Source organism: Anser cygnoides, chromosome 9 (genome assembly GCF_040182565.1).
Source record: "Anser cygnoides isolate HZ-2024a breed goose chromosome 9, Taihu_goose_T2T_genome, whole genome shotgun sequence".
Taxonomy (NCBI): Eukaryota; Metazoa; Chordata; class Aves; order Anseriformes; family Anatidae; genus Anser; species Anser cygnoides.
Genome location: NC_089881.1, coordinates 8,539,562 through 8,550,618, shown reverse-complemented (window position 1 = coordinate 8,550,618; position 11,057 = coordinate 8,539,562). Strand labels below are relative to the sequence as shown.

The window sequence follows — 11,057 nt, the reverse complement described above, 5'->3', positions numbered from 1 at the left end:
GTCAAGGGTCCACGGTTGAGGGTCTGGGGCTGGGGCTCAGGACTGGGGCTCGGGGTTTGGGCTCAGGTTCAGGGCTTGGGGTTGGGGCTCGGGGTCAGGGCTCCAGGTCCGGTGTCCGTTCCAGGGTGTTGGGGGCTCAGGGTCACCTCCGGGGTTGGGGGCTCGGGGTCGATGGTCTGGGACTGGGGCTCGGGGCTGGGGCTCGGGGCTGGGACTCAGGATTGGGGCTCGGGGTCACATCCGGGTCCAGGACTCAGGCAGGGTCCGGGTCCGGCGCTTGGGGTCTGGTCTGGGTCCAGGTCTGGGGCTTGGGGTCGGGTCCTGGTCTGGATCTCAGGGTCGGATACAGGTTGAGGGCTCGGGCTCGGGTCTGGGTGCGGGTCCTGGGCCTGGGGTCGCGTCCAGGTCTGGGGCTCGGACTCGGGCTCCGGTCTGGGTCTGGTTCCAGGTCTGGGGCTCGGGTCCGGGGCTCGGGGTTAGCTCTGGGGTGGGGGCTCTGGGGTCGAGGGTCTGGTGTCAGGGGTCCAGGACTCGGGCCCAGGTACTAGAACAGGGCTTGGGATTGGGTCCAGGTCCGGAGCTTGGGGTTGGGTCCAGGTCCCCAGGTCCAGGTCTGTGGCTCAGGTTGGCTTGGGTTCAGGTCTGGGTCTGGGTCTGGTTCCAGGTCCGGGTCTGGGGTTCAGGGTCAGGTCCGGGTCCAGGTCCAGGTCCAGGGCTTGGGGTTGAGTCCAGGTTGGGGACTCGGGGTCGGGTCCGGGGCTCGGGGTCAGGTCCAGGTCCAGGACTTGGGGTCAGGTTTGGGTCCGGTTCCGGGTCTGAGGCTCGGGGTCGGGTCCAGGTCCAGAGCTCAGGATTGGTTAGCTCCATGGTCGGGGCTTGCTCCAGGGTCAGGGCTCAGGGTTGGGGCTCAGAGTCGGGGCTCGGGGTCAGCTCCATAGTTCATGTTTTGGGTCTGGGGTTTGGGTCCGGGGCTAGGAGTCCAGGGCTATGGTTTGGGGTTGGGGTTCCAGGGTCAAGAGTCTGGGGCTGGGGCTTAGGTCTGGGGCTCGGTCTGGGGCTCCGGGATTGAGGGTCCAGTGTCGAGGGTCCGCAGTCGAGAGTCCAGGGCTGGGTCTGGGGTCGAGGGTCCGGGCTAGAAGGTCCGGGGTTGAGGGCTCGGGCTGGGGCTTGGGGCTGCGGTTTGTGGTTTGGGCTCGGGGTCGAGGGTCAGGGGTCGAGGGTCCAGGCTCGAGGGTCCAGGGTTAGGGTGTGGGGTTAGCTCCAGGTCTGGGGTCTCTTCCAGGGGTCGGGCGTCAGGGTCAGCTCCAGGGTCAGGGTCAGCTCTGGGGTCGGGGTCAGCTCCAGGGTCCTGGGCTTGGGGTCAGCTCCGGGGTCCGGGGCTCGAGTCCGGGGCTTGGGATCGCCTCTGGGTCCAGGGCTCAGGGTGTCCTCCAGGTCTGGGGTCAAGGGTCTGGGATCGAGGGTCCGGGACGGGGGCTCGGGGCTGGGGCTTGGGGCTGGGGCTTGGGGTTAGGGCTTGGGGTCAAGGGTCAGGGGCTGAGGGTCTGGGCTCAAGGGTCTGGGGTTGGGGCAGGGAGTTAGCTCTGGTTCTGGGATCTGTTCCAGGGTTCAGGGGTCAGGGTTAGCTCCAGGGTTGAGGCTTGGGGTGAGCTCTGGTTTGGGGCTCAGGGTCAGCTGTGGGGTTGGGGCTCTGGGTCAGCTCTGGGATCTGGGGCTCGGGTCCGGGGCTCGGGGTTAGCTCCGGGGTGGGGGCTCCGGGGTCGAGCGTCTGGGGTCAAGGGCCTGGGCTCAAGGGTCTGGGGTTGGGGCTCCGGGGTCAAGGGTCCAGGTTTGGGGCTCAGGGTTTGGGGCTCGGGGTCAGCTCCAGGTCAGGGGCTAAAGGTCAGCTCTGGGGTCAGGGCTCAGGGTCAGCTCTGGGGTGGGGGCTCCGGGGTCAAGGGTCCAGGATCAAGGGCCTGGAGTCGAGTGTCCGAGGCTCAGGGCTGGGGCTCGGGTTTGGTTCCCAGGGTTGGAGCTCGGGGCTGGGGCTCGGGGTTATCTGCGGGTCCTGGGGGAGCTCTGGGGTCGTGAGCTCTGTAGTTAATAGCACACCACGGGTTAACTGTATCAACCCCACTGCCTTCTGTTTTGATCAAGCCATTGCCAGACTACTAGCATGATGTTTCTTGATACAGACCAAGATTTCTTTGTCCCTTTGCCAGGCTGGAGAGAGCTGCTCTGCTTTCACTGGTCGTGACTGTGAGTCCCCCTAGCCCCTTCCCTTACATCTTTTCTCATACTATAATGTCCCCTGGCATGGTGAAACCAAAAATGCATGCAATATCCAAACTGGGAGTGACCATGGACTTGCATGACGGCATGATTATGCCTCCTAGTTTTGTTTTTTATTGCCTATTTGATTTGTCTTTCTGCGTGTGGCTCAGCAGCAAACAACAGTTTACTGTAACTGTCTAACCTGGGGGTTGAAATGTTCAGCTGCCCTGGGCCTTTAAAGTGAAGCAGGAGATATTTCCCCGGGTTCCTGATTTTGCACTTACTTTAGTTGGCCGTTTTGTTGTTCACTTGTTTGGTACTGCAAGTTCCTCTCTTGATTCTTCCTCATCTGCCCTTGGCTTTGCCATCTTGGGTAACCCAACGCTGTCAGAAAACTTGGATCCTCTGTATTTGGGAAAAGGAAAGAAAATGAATCTAGGAATGCCTGAAAGCTGAGGCCAGTTCAGATCTAAGGAAAGCATATTTCAGTCACATGAATCTCCTTTTGACCTGTGCTATTTGGACCAAGCTGCTGGGGGAAATAATCAAGCGCTTGTTTTCCAGAGATGTTCCGTAAGTCACAGCTGTTGGTTGTTTCTGATGTGCAGAAGTGCTGCAGCCTTACAGAGAACATTTTGTCTGCTCAAACCGGGGACAAAGCACTTCAGATGCAACTGTAAGTGTCATTTGGTTTTTAAATAAGTTCTTACAGAGCTCTGCATGCATGTGCTTTTGCCTATTAAGTAAAAAGTATTCCGTTCATTAAAGCAACGTACAATTCCTTTCAATGCCTGCAGGACTACACAAATTTTTGTGTAACACCAATCTAATATAGCTATGGTGGAAACAGTCACTTTGTCTTATTCATTTTTTTTCCTAGTTAACCTTAACAAGTAGAGCTGATTTGCCCCACAGAAGCTGGCTCAGTAAGGCAGCCCCTTAGAAGTGAGGTGAGCGGGAGGCAGGGTTCTGGCACTTGCAGGACTGTCCCCACCAGGGAGCAAGTCGCACAAACAACTGCTCGGCCCATGCTGCTTTCCCCTGTTCCGAAGGGGATGTCCTCAGTGCTCCTATTGATTTCTGTCTCTGGCAGAGCTGACTGATGCACGTGGGATTTTCGGCTTTGAGAGCCATCTACAGAAAGTACTTATTGATTGGATCCTCTTAGGGCAGGTTGGTGGGATGCGCTCCCTAACGTCAGCCCCCTCTATAATGTAACAAAGCTTGCATGAGTTAAAAAAAACTTCCTGAGAACTTGCTCCCTGAAGAAGTCAGGGAGCATGACTGCTCCCTGAGAAGCAGTCATGTACAGCAGAAGTCTTGATACAAAGAAGTAACATTTAAAACAACTGTATCTCTTGTCTGTATCCCCTGATACAACTGTTTTAAATGCTAATTCTGATCCTCTTTATAATTTCCTAGGCTTCCTATAGCGTGGAAACCCTGTGAATTTATTTCCGTCTCCAATTTGTGCTTTAACAAATGAAAACTTTAATAAAAGTTAAATCGAAAGCCTGTAATTGCTGGAAGACTGTCACACTACATCAGGTCTGTGATTTTCTTAGCTCTGGAAGTGGGTAACTCTAAGCTTCAAAAGACAGAATAAGAAACTGTAGAGAAGGTGGAGGTGGGGCACTGTGCCCCGTCTCAGTGCATGTCAGTGTGAGCCTGGTTAGGGGAATCCTCCTCTGATCAACAAGCGTCATAGCAGACCCTGCTGCAACCTGAGCGATGCTGAACCTGAAAACCTCTGTGACTTTGTCATCCTCCCACAGCACCTCATTAAATCCTCCAGGGGAGAGCTGCAGGATGTAGGTGTGTCAGGAACATTGCTGTTTTCCTTTGTCATCCCCCAAAGCATGTCATCTCACCTCCCACTTGGAACTACACCTCCCTTATCATCTGCCAGAATACAAAGGTGCCAATGGACGAGTACAGAAGTAGCTGTATGCTTCTTAATTACAGCCAATTAATTTTTTTTGTATGTATTAGCATATGTAAGTGCTTCTCATTGCAAAGCCAAGTTTATAAATTGTATTCAAACTAACTGTGCTGCTGTGTGGACCTGAGCACGCGGCTGCCCCAGAGGACTCCCCCAAGCAGGGGCCGTACCTCCTCTCACCAGCAGCTGCCGCAACCCAGGCAAGTGGGGCAGAGGTGCTGCCTGTATGTGGGGGATGTAGGGGCCCATCCTGCAAGCCTCAGAAATATTAAACAGGAGGATGAAAGCTTTTTAAGGATGGAATAGGTTCTGCTTTCATAATATTTTTCTTCTCAGCCTCCGCATGAGTTGGCACAGCTTGGTGTGCTACAAAGCACTCTTTTTTTCCCTTGCTCAGAACATCCGTAATTAATTCTTGGCAGGTCTGTCTAGCTCTGTGCATAGCTAGGAAGAAACTCCAGCAAAGCTGGGGCCTCCTGCAAGGCCACTCGCTTGGGCTGCCCCACTCCTGGCCTTTGTGTGAGTAGGGAGGCTTCCACCATGTGAAGCTCGTGTGGCAGACAAGTGGATGTGGTAGAGCAAAGGCACCAACGTCAGATCCCACAAATGCAGTAGGGAAATGCAGTGGTAAGAATTCTCTAGAATTGTGATGGGTAAATGATTTTGCAGATTTAAAGTAGAGGCAACTGAAAGTTTCCAGCTGACAGGGAGCAGGGGAGCTTGCGCTGACTGTACGATCAGATCATCGCAGCGTGATCGTGAGCAGTGAGCTCTGCGATGGCATTTCAGCAGCTCCTTTCCATAGCAGAGCCTTCTAGAAACAGCTGCCAGGTTTGACAACGCAACCTCAAGCTGGCCATGTCTTCTAGAAATGTAGAAATCTGCACATTGCCATGGGACGACAGAGCTCTTTCTGCTGTGCCTTAGTCCCTGCCTACACCTGCTGACCTGCTGCCATCAAGAGTTGTGTGCTAAAAGAAAACCAAGATGTGTGTGGTGACCGAATATTCTCCAAACTGCTTCTCCCTTCCAGACTTTGGAAGTGCTCGATCTGTTCAGCAACCTCAACATGATGGAGCCCAAAGCACCTGTTTGGCACTGGGAGAGAAATCTTTACTGGAAATCAACATGATATGAAAATGCATTTCAGTGCGCCTTATCGACCCTGTTTGAAGGTTGCGGTACTCTCGTCATCACTGTGGCAGATGTCATCAGGGACCTGCTTTTTTGTTTTATGCAAGCTAATTGATTCCAGTTGGTACCCAATGCACATGTGCATTTTAAGGATCCCAAGTAAGAGCACAAATCGGTGTCAAGCATTTGAAGTTTTTGCCTCTCAGCTGGAGGGGGAACTCAATATCCTCTCAGCAATTTGCTCAAATAATGTTTCTAAAAATCTACTTTTCTGAAGAGGGGGAAAGAAAGGAAATGAGGTGGGTAGCAAAAGTAACAATAACCTCTGAATTTGCTTCTGGATTTTCTTCTTCTGTTTTCAAAACATAGAAGTGTTATTGCTGAAGTTGATTCTGAGGTCTCTTCCATGGGCAGTGTTGAAATATAATGCAAATGTGAGCAGTTAAAATTCCTCTGTGTGAAGATGACAAAATCAGATTGGTGTGCTAACTCAGTGACGTTTCTCTCCTTTGTCCCCCACCCTTGTTTAAACAGTGCTGATATTTTACGGCAATAGAAATCCTTTTGGAATTTTGTGGCTGACTTGGAGCTGCAGACCTTTACTATTGCAAGTAGAAGAAAAGGGAAGAGGAAGAGAGGTAATTTCTAAAGTGAAATTAAATTAACCACAAAATAAAACATTTCTGAAGACAATTTCATGTCAGTTTAGAGAAGTCTTTTGGATTTATGCCACCTAAAAGAAATTATCATTTAAAACTTCAGTACTGTATTTTTTTAATACTCTGATGCAGTTCTGAAAATATAAGGAAATATAATTGAATCTTATTATGCCTAGATTAATAATTAAATATATTTTTGAACAGACTCTTCTAATACAAGAAGAAATAATATACTTTGCATAATTCTTAATATCTTCTAATAATCCCCAGTTGTACAGATTAATTTTTCAGAAACAGTAGCTTGCAGGAAAAATGAAGTTTATTGGCTTCCTTTTCTTCTGTATGCTGATGAACATGCTAACAGGTAAGATTACCGATATATTTATTCTTCTTTATATTTCAAGCAGTCCGAAATATTTTGTTACCGAACAAGTCTCTTCTATTTAGTATCAGCTATTGCTTGTGTATTAATTGTAACTGCTTCCTGGTGTATTTGGTTTGTAGCACTCAGTGACCACAAACGGGCAATTCTTTACTCATCTGTTTGAGAAAGAAAAACATTTGGCTGTAAGGAGGGCCCTGTGTGTGTCTCAAAGAGCTCGTCAGCTTCTGGCTACCCAGCAAACCTTTTTTTTATTAACAGAAAGTCCTTCAGTGCGAGAACTGGTATTGATGAGTTTCCTGTTTATTTACAGATAGCCGGTCAATTCAGGAAGGAGATGGTAATTATATCTTTTTCTTTCCTATGTATCATTAACAATTCAGAGAGTCAATTGTAACTCCCAGACCTGATCCCTAGCACCAGTTTTGGCAGGAACACAGTAAACTCAGTGGGTTGGGATTCAGGCTCTCAGAAGCACTTTCATCTAGTTCTAGTGGAGAAAGAAGGGGAAGTTTTAAGGTTTAATGAAAATTTAAGCTAATGTATTTGCAATCTTAAAATGAAAAAAACATATGTAACAAATATGACAACTCCTTAAAGGTGAATCCTCCACAGGGTTAAGGTCAAGTCATGAATGATCTGCTTTATAAAAACGTAACTGGAAAGCACCAGACATAAATATATGAGAGACATCTGAGAATTCTGGCAGTCCCGATAAGTAATACTAGATGTCTGTCTACTTATTGGCAAGAAATACTCAGTTCCACAGCAAAAAGATTAAAATTTACAAATTGCCACAAATCCAATTAAAGAAATATTGGAACAAACCCCTTAGCACAGCCACCCTGTGGTGTGTGACGCTTTGGGTGATTAGCCCATTGGATTGGTGTTTGCCTTTGATTTATAAAACAAACCAAAAAAGAAAAAAAAAACAACTCAGCATCTTGATGATGTTTACACCGGCTTACTGATAAGATAAATTCATTTTGAAAAAGGAGGTTGCATAGAAATATCTGTCATAACAAGGTACTGCTATTGCTGGTGTAAATCTAACCCGCAGGACAGGCAGCAGCACCTGGAGTGCACAGGCACAGATATGCAAGGGGAATGTTATAACAGATACGGAGAACAGAAATATATATACAGAGTAAGAGCTGATGTGATTACTTCTAATTAAAAATATTTTCCCCCATGCTGCGTCTTTCCTTATGGCTCTAACATCTTTTGAATGTATCATCTGTTTTCACAAGTTTAAGGTTTAAGCGCACTTAAATTTTATTTGTGTACAGCAAATATTTCTTTGGCAACCTCTGAAGTGAACGTGTGGCATCTAAAAGCAAAACTGTTTGTGCAACGTCCTGTTGTTCTCATTATCAACAATTACGGTTTTCTTTCATTGGCCAAGCAGCAGAGTGCAAAGTGAATGTAAGTTCAGTGGTACCATCAGTGTGTTCTCCACCACAGTCAGCATTTGGCTGGTTTGTTCTGTTTGTTATCAGCTATCTGTACCTGTGCACACCAAAAATTATGAAATTAAGGTCTGATCGTAGGATTGTTGAAGGTTCTTAATTCCCACTAAAGACCCTGGTATGAAGCTGAGTCTAGTGAATGAAATGGCTCCCTTTTACTTAAAAGGGCTTTAAATAAAGTCAACCGACCTAACACTAAGTACTCCACTAAACCATATCGCTAAGCTCTACATCTAAACGTCTTTTAAAGACCTCCAGGGATGGTGACTCCACCACCTCCCTGGGCAGCCCGTTCCAATGCTTAATAACCCTTTCGGTAAAGAAGTACTTCCTAACATCCAACCTAAACCTCCCCTGTCGCAACTTTCGCCCATTCCCCCTTGTCCTGTCACCAGGCACGTGGGAGAATAGACCAACCCCCACCTCTTTACAGCCTCCTTTAAGGTAACTGTAGAGTGTGATAAGGTCGCCCCTGAGCCTCCTCTTCTCCAGGCTGAACAAGCCCAGCTCCCTCAGCCGCTCCTCGTAAGACTTGTTCTCCAGACCCCTCACCAGCTTGGTCGCCCTTCTCTGGACTCTCTCGAGCACCTCCATGTCCTTCCTGTAGCGAGGGGCCCAAAACTGAACACAGTACTCGAGGTGCGGCCTCACCAGAGCCGAGTACAGGGGCACAATCACTTCCCTAATACGGGTTTAGCTTTGCTGCTTGGAAAGACATTTCTATCTATGCGGTTGCAGCAAGTGTTTACATTGTACATGATTCTGTGTTTGCCTGGGTTTAGGCCGAAGGCTGGTCAGCTCCTGGTATTTTCAGAATTTTTGTTTCCATTTTATATTTGGCTTTTATATTTTTATGTGGCAGAGGAAATGTAGTGGAGGAGCAATGGGGAAAATATCTTTAAGGGAGCTAAAGTATCTTTCAGGAGCTAGTGGCTCCCTCTTTCATGCCGTGCCCAGCAGCAGGGAACCCCAAACCTCATTGGCCCAAGCTTTCAACAGAAATGCTTCATATTACATTAATTGACATTTTTCTTTATTATTTGAGATCTTTATCGGGAATCTGTAGCCATGCCGTACTGGCCCTTCTCCTCCAGCGACTTCTGGTCCTACGTGGAGTATTTCCGGGCACTGGGAGCCTACGACAGGATCGACGAAATGGCCAGAGCCTTGTTCGCCCAGCTGCCTCTGGGCAGCCACCTGGGCTACCACGTGCCCAGCCGCGAGCACTGAGCCATCGCTTCCCTCCTTGTGCCTCGGCCGCGCGACGCGTCCTGGTGGGCGGACATGTGCAGGTGGGCGCCAGGCCTGCCCGTCCTGCCGCTCCTCTTAGAGCAGGTGTGCGTAGTGCTGCGTGCGCTGGGAGGCCAGCGGGTAGAGGTAGCCCTTCCTTGCTGCCGTTTCTGCTGTTGTGCAAAGTCAATAAACTCGTCGGTTGTGTCAGGAGGTTTTGTTTTGTTTTTTTTAACGCGTCACGCTCGTGGCCTTGCCTCAGGAAAGCAAGCTCTGGCATACGATGGGCGGGCCGAACACCAACCCCGGCCCGGCTCTGAGGCGGGGGGCGGCAGGGCACCGGGGCTCTCCCGGCCCGGCTCGGAGCCGCTCCCCCCGCCTCAGGGCGGGCTCCGGGGGCCCCAGGCCCGGCCCCGACACCAGGGCCCAGGCCCCGGCCCCAGGCCGCGTCGCCATGGCAACCGCGGGGCCGGCCGGGCCCCTCCTGCAGAGCGACCATAGAGAGGGCGCGCAGAGCGGCGGCGCCGGAAGCGGAAGCGGGCGCGGCGGGGCAGGGCGGCGGCGCCATGAAGCCGGCGGTGGACGAGATGTTCCCGGAGGGCGCCGGGCCCTACGTGGACCTCGACGAGGTGAGGGCGGGCGGGAGGGCGGGCGGCGCGCACGGCTGTTCCCGGCGCTCACCGGGTGTCGTTGCAGGCAGGGGGAAGCACGGGGCTGCTGATGGACCTGGCGGCCAACGAGAAGGCGGTGCACGCGGACTTCTTCAACGGTGAGGGCTGCGCGCCGCCGGCAGCGCGTCCGGAGCAAGGCTGCTGAAAGCGAAGGTTTCTCGCGCTGCTCACGAGTTAGGGCCCGGGGAAAAGCACACTTCTTTTATTCTGCGCTTCCAGTAGGTCAGAAAGGTCTCTTTTGGAGCTGGCTTGTTAAGGAGCAGGCTTTGCCAAGAAGCTCTACCGCCAGGTTGTGCTGTTGTACTGCCTTGAAAGCTCTTACAAACGAGGATTAGGTATTTATTGCGTGGCAATTGTAGGTTGCTTTCTGTCAGAATAACGACTTGGCACCAGGTACATCGTTAGTATATACAGGTATATTGTCAGTATGTGCTAACAGCAAGTTTTTGTTGTTTTTTTTTTTTTTTTGGGTGCGAGGGAAGTATTAGCAGCAGCTTCACAGCGATCAAACTTTATTAAGGAAGGGATTTTTAGCAGTAAATCACAAATATGTATGTAACTCTGCAGAATGTATAAACGTGTGCCTGAATACTGTGACAGCGGCCGGAATTCTGCACAAATTTCTTCATCTTAATGCATGCTTGAAGCTAATACTTGTTTGGCTTTGTAGTCTGCGGATCACTGTCTATCCATCCTGAATGCAATGGCTAATTAATGCATTTTAAAAAGTCCTTCTTTCAAGCTTTACTTTGCTTTCATGAGTTTAATCACAAAGCTTGCGTTGTACAAGTGAAGCAGTTAAACTCACATATGGTAGTGAGCATGTTCCTTGGGTCTGCCTCTTTTTCATTTCTGTCTTCTCCTGTGCTGATGTTACACATCTAGTGACTGGCAGCACAGTAACTGTCGTGTACCTAATTCACCTTCATTTCTTTAATTCCAGTGACAATGAACTGCTTGTGTGCTATGTGCATATGTAACGGTTGAGACTTCAAAGCTTAATTTTACTTTGTCTTGTTTTTCTGACTAGATTTTGAAGATCTCTTTGATGATGATGACATCCAGTGAACTTAGTTGTCCTGCTATGCAGTGCTGGGATGTGGAGTTTTCTCTAGGATCGCCTGTGGTGTCCGTTATTTATTAAAATAATTAAAACAGGAAAATCCTGCGGAGGGGTGGAACCTGTGTAAGCTGCCAGATGGTGAAAGATAACTAAGGAGAGAATTGTGGACTGTTACTTCTAGGAAGCTGTGCATAGGCTTTTCTTAAAATTACACTCGCTGATGTGTTCATTCAATAAAATACTAACAAAAACTC

The 11,057-nt window shown here is 49.7% G+C and overlaps 2 protein-coding genes across 3 annotated transcripts; both read left to right on the top strand.

The window, feature by feature from the left end:
* Window positions 1-1,531: 1,531 nt before the first annotated feature.
* OTOS (otospiralin) lies at window positions 1,532-11,057 on the top strand. Of its 2 annotated transcripts, none has more exons than XM_067002721.1 (6): window positions 1,532-2,929; window positions 5,229-5,967; window positions 6,267-6,352; window positions 6,684-6,710; window positions 8,885-9,698; window positions 10,771-11,057. In XM_067002721.1, the coding sequence occupies exons 3-5, from the start codon at window positions 6,301-6,303 to the stop codon at window positions 9,067-9,069; spliced, it is 264 nt and encodes an 87-aa protein (XP_066858822.1). In that variant the 5' UTR covers window positions 1,532-2,929; window positions 5,229-5,967; window positions 6,267-6,300; the 3' UTR covers window positions 9,070-9,698; window positions 10,771-11,057. The 2 variants fall into 2 exon arrangements, with proteins under 2 accessions (XP_066858822.1, XP_066858823.1); XM_067002722.1 differs by having other exon boundaries at window positions 6,259-6,352.
* On the top strand, window positions 9,566-11,057 carry COPS9 (COP9 signalosome subunit 9). Its single transcript, XM_048063096.2, has 3 exons — window positions 9,566-9,698; window positions 9,766-9,838; window positions 10,771-11,057. Exons 1-3 carry the CDS (start codon window positions 9,636-9,638, stop codon window positions 10,806-10,808), a joined length of 174 nt encoding a protein of 57 aa, XP_047919053.1. The 5' UTR covers window positions 9,566-9,635; the 3' UTR covers window positions 10,809-11,057.

Excerpts from the sequence above, each read along its gene's own strand:
- OTOS (XM_067002721.1), top strand. The coding sequence starts at position 6,301 with ATGAAGTTTATTGGCTTCCTTTTCTTCTGTATGCTGATGAACATGCTA. Across the intron at positions 6,353-6,683 it reads GCTGATGAACATGCTAACAG|ATAGCCGGTCAATTCAGGAA; the intron begins GTAAGATTACCG and ends GTTTATTTACAG. Across the intron at positions 6,711-8,884 it reads GTCAATTCAGGAAGGAGATG|ATCTTTATCGGGAATCTGTA; the intron begins GTAATTATATCT and ends TTATTATTTGAG.
- COPS9 (XM_048063096.2), top strand. The coding sequence starts at position 9,636 with ATGAAGCCGGCGGTGGACGAGATGTTCCCGGAGGGCGCCGGGCCCTAC. Across the intron at positions 9,699-9,765 it reads CCTACGTGGACCTCGACGAG|GCAGGGGGAAGCACGGGGCT; the intron begins GTGAGGGCGGGC and ends GTGTCGTTGCAG. Across the intron at positions 9,839-10,770 it reads GCACGCGGACTTCTTCAACG|ATTTTGAAGATCTCTTTGAT; the intron begins GTGAGGGCTGCG and ends TTTTCTGACTAG.